Source organism: Montipora foliosa, chromosome 5 (genome assembly GCF_036669935.1).
Source record: "Montipora foliosa isolate CH-2021 chromosome 5, ASM3666993v2, whole genome shotgun sequence".
NCBI lineage: Eukaryota > Metazoa > Cnidaria > Anthozoa > Scleractinia > Acroporidae > Montipora > Montipora foliosa.
In genome coordinates, this window is record NC_090873.1 from 47,116,071 (window position 1) to 47,126,070 (window position 10,000).

Consider the following 10,000-nt stretch of genomic DNA (forward strand, 5'->3'; position numbering starts at 1 on the left):
CAAGTAGACTAGTGCACGACTGATAAAACAACGCAAATATCAGTCGTGCAGTAGTCTACTTGACTTTCATAAATATTTTTTAATCAATTTTGATGGTCTCGATCGTCTCTGATCCAACGCTGTGCAAGCCTTATCGTCCACGGTTTTTGCAAAGCTTTTAAAACCTCAACTTCACTAATGCTCAAAGTGATTCGTGACATATTACAGTCTCGTTATCTCCGCTGCAACGTTGCGCACGAACAATTAGCGCGAACGTCCTTAGTCAACAAAGAATCATTGCATTGGTAGTCATTGGTAGTTATATATATATATATATATATATATATATTTATATATCTGAAGATTGAACTAATCAAGAAGACATAACTTTTTCTGTGACTCTGAGTTTCACGTTTACTTGATCATCAGACACACTTTGTCTGAGATTGCATGATAACATTTGAAAACATGGTGAAAATGACAAGAACGGCAACAATTTAATGCATTATTTATGTAAGTTATTTTATTTCTAGAAAATTTAAGAGTAACTGGCCAAAATAGGTTACATATATTAACTATATATGAACATGCTAGAAACAAAATTGGGCCATAAAAGGCCATAAATTACTATAATGGAAGTTGTTTCATGTTTGTTGCTCGATTTTTAGAACTAAATCAAACAAAATACTAGTTTGTAGCGTTGTTCGTTATTTTGTCGGTTTTTACCTCAACCGCGCAACTGTAGTTTGTTTTGCTTCAACGGGCGAGTTTGTTTTAGCGAGCACATCGGCTTCGTTTAGTTTTTTCAGAAGTACAACGACTTCGTGTATTTTGAATTTTGTTACATAGAAGGAGAATCTGATCGAAATGCTGATCAGGGTGAACACAGCTGTCCCTGTGAGATCAAAACTAATAGTAGTGAACTCATAAATCTTCACGGCAAGAATGGTTCTAAAGAGAAAAAAATATGAAGGGCGTTAGACGCAATCTATAACCTATCCATCTTATCACACGTCCACCATTGGTACACGAGAAAGGCAACATTAACGAAAGAAACACTTATCAACAAAGCTTGTGTACTCACCGCGACGAAAGCGCCGAGAAATCAAAAGACAAAGCAGATGAAGACACTTCCAGTACGACTTGAAATATTTTCTCGACCACGCTAAGCTTGCAATATCATATGAGTTACTCTGACTCTATCGCACGACTTACTCTGACGTCATAAATCGTGTACGACACACTGCCAACTAGTTAGACAGTCAACCCCTTGCTTAGCAACGTAAACGTAAACGCTATGTTTACGTTGCTAAGCAAGGTAGACGCAAAAAGGAGACACTTGGTGGCTACCTTTAATTAATTCTTATGCAGATTTCAATTATTTTTAGCCGCATTTCAATTCATTCTCAGTTTCAAAAATTAGAAAAATCGTCATTTGACTGGCCGTCCGGACGTTTGTCGTTTTCAAGAAATCGATTGTACCCGGCTTTCCGAGAAGGGTTGAACATGATAGTCTTCCAAATTTGGCCGTGCTCTACTTGACGTTAGTTGGCAATAATGACGTTATACGTAGCGTTGTACATTAATTTCATTTGAGCATAACTGTCCTCAAGACAACGTCATGTGCTTCTACTGTTAGGAGATATTGTTTTGTTTCAATCGAAAATGGCCAAATTTTCTGATGTTGTTAGCTCGGTTATGCGAGCTAAGCGGAGGTGAGACGATGTTTAATGTTATTTCACCGTAAGTATGCTTTAAGCACTTAGCATGGCACTTTCATTATGCTTTCTCCTTTATAACTACATACCCTTCAAGAAGGCAGCGAACCTCCCGTTTTTTGTACGCACTATTTAGGCTGAGATGACAACTTTTAATTTTGTCTAATTAGTTCTTTGAGACCGCCTGTAACTTGACCGATTTTGTTAAATTGTAACATATGGCAATTTTTGTAGCAATAGGATCTGTAAGAATTTTTTAGAACCTCGGACCCTTTGTTTGTGCGGAATATCTGTCTCGTTTTAATTAGTTTGCAATTGTCAGAACTGTCATTAACAGTGAAGCTGGTTTTACCCGTGATGAATTTTGTGGCAGGTGTACGATTGAGATCAAAAGACCAACGCTCCGGTTCGGTGATTTGATCTTGAGACCAAAATCGGTGAAAGCTTTGTTGCAGGAGAGCGTTCGAAGGAGGGTTCGCGCGCATGCGGCCTTTTTGCTTCGATTTTCATCAGACAGACTGGATCGTTCAGACGAAGTTCCCGATGTCTTTGGTAGTAGTAAACTCAGTGGACCTTTTACCTCTACTTTCCCTAGTGTCAGTGAGCTGCTGAATTAAAAATATCTGTCGGAAATGAAAGCGAATCTCGGCAAACTTCAAAGTGCCGTGCAAAATGGATAGGCAGCCGCTTTGTCCATGGTGTTGGTGTGAATCCATCGTTGTTTCTTGCGCGGCTGAGGAGTTTTACGTTACCTCTTATTTAGCAGATACTTTCGGGCGCTTTGTTATCCTCGGTTTTTGTTTACCTTAATGTGACGTCCGTTTTAATTATTATTTACAGTAAACTGAGCTAAATTACGGCGCAAAAAGAAAAATATGACTTGTCTTCTAATGGTCGCTCCACTTATCCTTGTATGTTTAGCTGCCCTTCGTTGAACGTTTTCATTCTTTTTAAAATCTATGTTTAATTTTGGCTGCCCCTTACATCGCTCTTGAATAAGCATCAAGGATTATTTCGGAAAAAGCAGAAGTAAATTCCATCGCAATTACACAAATTTTCAATTAGAACGTTTAGTTTGTTCGTAGTTATTGAATTCTCCTTTCGTCATGCTCTGTCAACGCATTTTCGGAATTTTGTGTACTTTTCATTTTGTGCAGTATTTAGTGGTGTCATCTTTTCGGAAATGTATAGATGAGCAATTAAATCAAGTTTGTCGCATTGTCAATCTTTCTAATATTCACCCTTGTTTACTGAGCGAAATTATTATTGCAAAATCAGGGTATTTTTTCTTAGTTCTACCTTTCTATCTCTTGTTTGGTTATCTTAATTTCTTGCCGTGACTTCCATCGACTGCTGACGTCTTACAATAGAATATCTCTTAGTCCCTTTAACGAAAAACTGATCAGTTGATTAACTTTGCGTTTTATTTTCCTCAGTCCTTGGATTCCTCCTGGAATTAAACTTGGAAACGAGGGACACTTGGGTGATTTCATTGATGGCCTGGGTCCGGCTCAGATTGTAGGTCGCCAAGTGCTTGCCTCACCTTCAATGGGAGACATACAGTTAGCAATGTTTGACAGAAAAGGAATGTTAGAAGTAGAAGTTATACGAGCCAAGGGCTTGTTACCGAAACCAGGATCAAAGATTCTGCCAGGTAAAACTGTTTTGTGGTTGTAATGTGGCTGGAGGTGTGCGAGCGGCAAAAGGCGCGACGAGTTTATGAAAGAAAACTAGAGTCGTTGCCTGGCGTAAATCCCGTCAGCCACACGCGATTATACCCGTTAATGCCCCTAGATATGTACTTCGACTGGTGACACCAGTTTCGTGGTACCACGCGTTAGTATAATATTCCAGCGAATCGAAAAGTGAACTTAATTGTTGTGAGCATAAGACAGTGGAAACAACCATTTGGTTAAGTAGTTGGTATTCATGGTATTCATTCGTGTTGGTGTCTGTTCGTCTTTTTATTCCAGCCCCGTATGTCAAGGTTTACGTGATGGAGGGCAAGAGGTGTTTGTTGAAAAAGAAAACCCGGACTGCGCGAAGAACATTGGAACCTTTATATCAACAGCAGTTGGAGTTTAAAGTCGAATTTACCGGAAAGACACTTCAGGTGAAGATGTCGCGCTTTTCTCACTGTAGATGCCTTTAAAATCTTGGGTGCTGTTTTTCTGGGATCTACCGTTTTCTGATTTTTAAAAATTTGGTGAAACGCGGTCGCAGTCTGTACCAGGCTTCTGTGTGTCGACAACTGGGCTCGCGCGAACTTTAAGAGGCCCGGGAAAACCACAACAGCCGCTGTCGTGATCATGCGTTATTTTCTTTGGAGAGGGCGCGAAAAGTACGCCTGGTACAATTTCTTAACGAGTCGTCAGCCGCCCCACCTGTCATGCTATAAATGTGAGCCAGTCAGATTCTACCGGAAATTACCTGCACGTTACGTTCTGTACAAAAAAAACGCGAATTTGCCTTTCGAGCTTGACTAATTCCCTGATTGTGGTAGCACTAATTCCACATTGTGACTTTTTTTAGATTCTTGACCTGTTGCTTCGGAATATATGTCGAAGGACTTACCACAACTACAGACGTTTCGGAATAGGTGGGAGTGGAACGATACATTTTTTTCCTGGAACGTTCGGGATCAATTGAGAAATAAAACTATTTCCAAAGCCCTCTGGAAGTACAGCCAAAACGTCTTTTAGACAAACAAGTCCTCGCACAATAGTAAGATTTACCCAAATTGGCTTAATCCCCATCAAGCTCAGAAAAGTGTTTATTCTTAAACCAAGTTTGAGGGAAAGTAAACAATAAACCAAATTGGGTAACTCAATTTTGTACCCAAACTCTTTGGGAATAAAATGTTTTGTTCCAGGTATTTCCATATCATTTAAATGTGAATGTCACTTAATAATGCAAATACAAGATACCAAGAATCTTAACCGCGAGAGATTTTTAATTGGGTACAACATTGAATTAGCCGATTTGGTTTATTGTTTAGAGCGGTTTTCAAACGAGTGTCGTAATACCTAAACCAAAGTAATTTCTTTGGCCAATCAAAAAGGACAGAGACAATCCAGTAAACCAATCAAAACTTGAAGTAATTACACGTAGCCGACCCAAAGCGCGGGAAAATGTGCACATGCGAGCCACGATTGGTTTTGGTGTCACTTCTGATTGGTTGAAAAAGTGGCGCGAGAACTTTGAACCAATCACTGAAAGAAGTAATGCAAAACCGCTCTATATCTTTTATCTTCCTGCAAAACTTGGTTTAAAAACAGACACTTTTCTGATGCTGATAGAGAAATCTGATACCAGATTCTTACTCTTGGGTAATGGACTCCCTTCCGCGAATGCATTCTCTGTGCCCTTTCTTTGAAGATGCTTGAAAAAATTGGGAAGACGAAGCAACAGCAGCTGTAAACATCCTGCTCGAATCCAATTGCGTAAGAAATCGGAGCGAGGCTCAAGATCTCTATTGTTTTTCGGCCAATCAGAGTAAAGTTCCGAGACTCTGTACTATGGAAGGACTACGAGAAGACGACTCGTCAAGAAACTTTTATCATGCGTACTTTTCGCATCCTGTCTGAAGAAAGGAACGCTGGTTCGCAGGTTAATGGTTATTCAGTAGGTTTTTAACCCAGAGAGCCCGAAAACAAAAATGGCACCAAACATATTCTTTCATATTTGTGCTAATTATCCTCGCTAACCTCGTTTTACAGTAACAATTCTTTTCAGTCTCGAACATACCAACAGTGCTTCTAATTGGCACTAAGATACAACAAATAAATTTACTGGCCTCCATTTTTTGCAATTTGGTGTATCAACCAAATTCACTGAAAACGGTTTTCCTAATAGAACACGTACAAGCCCAACCATTGTATCGTACAAGTACTGTGGCTGTTAAGCTAATTGTTCGTGGGCAGAAAGGTGTTGCAATTTGTCGATTGTCAGTGGGCCATAATATTAATTACTTAAGGCCCAGTAACAACATTTTTCATGCAACATGTCGCGCAACAATGTTGCGTTGCAAGTTGAGATGGTTTATTGCGCGTATTACCACCTTCTTGCGCAACAAATTTTTACTGTGCAAAAAGTAGACGTCGCTTTTACTTTTTGCAACTTGAAAATTTGTTACGCAAGAAGGTGGTAATACGCCCAACAAACCATCTCAACTTGCAACGCAGCATTGTTGCGCGACAAGTTGCATGAAAAATGTTGCCCGAATTGCTACTGGGCCTTTAAGGACGGTGCCAACTAATTCAAAGGTATTTTTGCGCGGTTTTCTGAATATGCGAGAAAGCAAATCTTAAAGTGCTACTATGATCAAAAAATCACTTCCTTTTTTCCTTCAGATTTTGAAAGTGTGATTGCTTAACGCTTGACTGGAAAAATTTTGAGCTTTGATATTTATCCAAAGGCTGTTTACTTGAGTGTAAGTTTTTGATTTCACGGTCCGCCATTACTCACGTTCCAAAGTGACCGATTGGACCTCAGAGGGTTGGATCTAAGGAAAAGTGACGTCATGGACTCACTAGCTTAAAATTTCAGCGTGTAAACGCAGCTTATTATATATGAAAAACACGAGTTTAAAAGTCTGAAAGCCCGAAATTCCCTTGTTGCATATTAATTCAGTCGCGTACAAACGCATTGCATACTTAAACTGGTGCGTCTTTGACGTCATTTTCTCCTCGATGCAGCTCTCTCAAGATTTTAAAGTTAGTAATGACGGACCATTAAAGAGGAAAATTCCGGTTAAAATAAACCGGTATCTTTTTTAAATCAAGGCATAAAACTTGAGTCACTTACTGTTTAGTTAACATTTGTTTTGAAATCCAAATAAAAATAAAAATTGATTTTTTGGTCATATTAGCGCTTAAACAAGTGTTATTGAAATCCAAAAAGAAAATTGGGGGTAACCACGCATTTTTCGAAGATAATTAATCAACAATATTTGTAAAAAGTTTTAAAATACAAAGCAATGTATGGCGTTCTTTTCTAAAATGGAAGCTTCATTATCTTTGAAAAATGCGTGCTTACTCCAATTTTTCTTTTTGGAAACCAAGAGCACTTGCTAAGTTCAGCTTTCTTCGCATAGTTTTGAACTGCGCAATAACAATAGTTAACAACTATTCACCGAAGTGGAGGTGGCTATATATTTATATTTATATATTAGTCCTTAGTAGCCACCGACACTGAGGTGAATAGTTGTTTTATATATTAGTCCTTAGTTGTTTTAGTATATACTAAAACAGTGAGATAATATACAGCACAAAAAATTAATTTGGATGTTTTGTTCACTTGTCACCGATGCAAATCGGGACGCCATTTTTTTCCGAGTTGCTCGGAGGTAAATAGCACAGGATATTTGAAGAGCCAATCAGCGCCTGCGTTCAACGCTATCCAGTGTTTTAGTATATACTAATACCAGATATTCCCTGAAAGGCAAGTAATTAGACGTAGGCGTCACGAAGTGTCCCCTTGAGCTTCCTCCCCAACTTCAACATCACCTTGTGTCTCGGAATACAGACAATTAACGCCACGAAGTGTCCCCCAAATGTTGCCCCTAAAGTAAGGATAAACAGCTGCATTCACCCTAAGCTAAAAAGTTAAACGCTGACCTTTACCCTTACTTTATTGTCGGAAATAATTAGCACACTTCGTTTTAAATTTCGAAATAGGCCATTTTACAGTTGTTTGCTCAGTGACCTAGCCTATGAATGGCTGCGAGGCTGCCAGTGACCTAAAATAGGCCAGTTTCGTATTCTAACGGTTGGACTGGATCTAGCATGAAATGGAGGCTAATGCGGGCAAAGTAATTTGCATTTGAAAAGATTTGCCCGCATTAGCCTCCATTTCATGCTAGATCCATAATTTGTCCATATTAACATTACAAAAGCACGAAGGTTTGTATCAAAACAGGGTCACCGGCAGCGTCGCTCCCATTTTTAGGCCAGGTGACTTAGCTACAACTGTAAAATTGTCTACTGGGGAGTCATGGCGGCTTAGCGGTTATCAACCGTGCCTTCCACCTCTGCCGCCCTGGTTCAACCCTCGGCCCCGAGGTCGTATGTGGACTTACTTTTAGTCGATCTCCAACTGAATACTTTATCTGGGTACTCCGGTTTTCCTCCCTCATCGAATTCGGCTACTTTCAGTCAATTACAGCCGGCTGCGGGCGGATACCATGGACAGGGATAAGCTCTGATATCCTTTTCATTGAAGTGAATGGATAAAGTTGGTAATTACTTGCATCTCTGGACATGAATGGACGGTTACGGCAAAGACATACAAAAACAGAACTTTGCGTCTGATTATTTCTGCGTCCAACACACTTATAGGGGTGGCGAATGGTACCTCGAAAAACCTGGGTCTCGGAAAATTTTAGTAGGATCTCGAAATCTCGAAAGCGTTTTTGATAAATCTCGAAGTCTCGTTTTTGCATGGTTTGTCTCGGGCTCGGATTTTTAACTAGGATCTCGGCGTCTCGGCGAGTCTCGGATTTTACCATTCGCCACCCCTACTCATCGCGTGACTCTGAATACAACTTCCGGTCAGGCTATTGAAAGGTCATCCACTCGTATTAGTCTTTCCGAGGACTGCATTCACTCGGATAATCCCACTTCTTTAAGCCCCTTTTTTCATAATAAAAAGCCAGAGCTGCGGCAACTAAAAGACTTCCTTTGTAACTCAGGTCAACTGAGATGTGGCAAGGTTTCCTCAAGTAGGGAACGTGCTGTTGTAATAAGATTCCTTTTACTTGAGTCAAAGTGATTTCTTTTCGCCAAGTTAGTTATTGAACAAATCTTCTTTGAAACGACGGCAAGCTCGTGTTTTGCATGAACCCATTTTTCTTCAAAATCGCACATAAAAATGTTTGCCAAACAGGGCCAAGAAAAAAAGATTTGTTAAATTACTAACTTGGCAAAAAAAAAAAAAAAAAATCACTTCGACTCAAATAAAAGGAGTTCTCTGAAAGAGCACGTTCCTGACTTCAGGAGACCTTGTCACATCTTGACGTGAATCACATTTGCTCCACTGTTAAGGCAAAATCGTCAAAACTGAAGACTTCGTTTTGTTACAGGTAATCGTTTGGGGAGACTACGGACGTATGGACAGGAAGGTGTTTATGGGTGTTGTACAGATTTTACTGGACGAGTTGGACCTTAGCAACCTAGTGATTGGATGGTATAAATTGTTCTCTACGTCATCAATGTGTGATCCACCCCTACCGTCCTCTCCCCTTGGTGGCTCACCGAAAAAATCCCCTGGACCCTCCCCACGGTCATCTCTGAATCAAAGTGTTGGAAGCCCAATGCGTGGAATGTCGCCGCTGCCTACTATCATGCCTCCGCAAGGTCACATGGAAAACATGGATGAGGACGGGGACTACGTATGAGTTAGGTTATCATAATTATGAATTATTGAATGGCCAGCCCGATTGGAACTGCGGGATTGGTGGAAGAAACCAGGTCCTAGTTTGCTTGAAGGAAAAGACAGCGGAGACTAGGAACGGCAAGCGAGGATTAATGCTGTTGAAAGGGAACATTTGAAGGCAAAGCTAAATGAATTGTGCAACGGGAAGCTGATTGTACAGCGGTATCACCGATCAGTACCTGATTGATGAGATATGAATGTCAAGACAGCAGAAGTTACCACAATTGAGCTATTGATATCCAAATCAACTTTCTAGAGCAGAGTCAATGGAAACTGGAAAGTTGTTTTCGGAAACTTGCATAACATTATATGGAACATAAGCTGAGAAGCTTTTGATTACACAACTTTGTTTTCAGAAAGGTGGCGAAGAAAATTGGCCCTTTTAGGGAGAACAACTGTTAGATTTAATTAAAACATTGCAATTTTTTTCTTCTTAGGAGATAGATTTTACTGAATCTTTAAATTATTAGATTTGATGCACAGATTCAAGGTTTGAAATCATACAACGATGCGTAATGAACAGCAGCGAGAAAGTTGTGGACTCTAGCGGTAACGCACTGGGAAGGACGTCTGCCTAGAATCAGTTTTCAACATACTTCCATCGCCTGTTTTTTTGTCAAGCAAAATACGGTAAAAATTACTGAGTTGCTTCCCTTGGACGTACGCAAGAACCTTAGATACTCCAGCTGCTATAATGATTTGTTGTTTGTAGAGAATGTAAGGAAATTTCCGTTTCCTCTTTTCTCGCTGTATTTTCTGCATGATCGTTGTTATTGCAAACATGCATTCTGACTAGAGATTTAGTCTCTAGGACTAACGAGAAAGTAGTCCACCTACTTTCTCATTTCTAGTTAAAACCTTTCAAAGGA

General features: G+C 39.9%; 1 protein-coding gene across 6 annotated transcripts in view; it reads left to right on the forward strand.

Annotated features, from left to right (window-relative positions):
• The window catches only part of LOC138004504 (regulating synaptic membrane exocytosis protein 2-like), a 35,334-nt gene that overhangs the window by 24,305 nt on the left and 1,029 nt on the right, over positions 1-10,000 (forward strand). For all 6 annotated transcript variants that reach the window (XM_068851032.1, XM_068851036.1, XM_068851034.1 and 3 more), the window contains 3 exons: positions 3,134-3,351; positions 3,671-3,810; positions 8,779-10,000. The exon at positions 8,779-10,000 is cut by the window's right edge and continues 1,029 nt beyond it. In XM_068851032.1, coding sequence (XP_068707133.1) covers positions 3,134-3,351; positions 3,671-3,810; positions 8,779-9,093 — 673 coding nt within the window. In that variant the 3' untranslated portion in view covers positions 9,094-10,000. The remainder of the gene's footprint in view (positions 1-3,133; positions 3,352-3,670; positions 3,811-8,778) is intronic.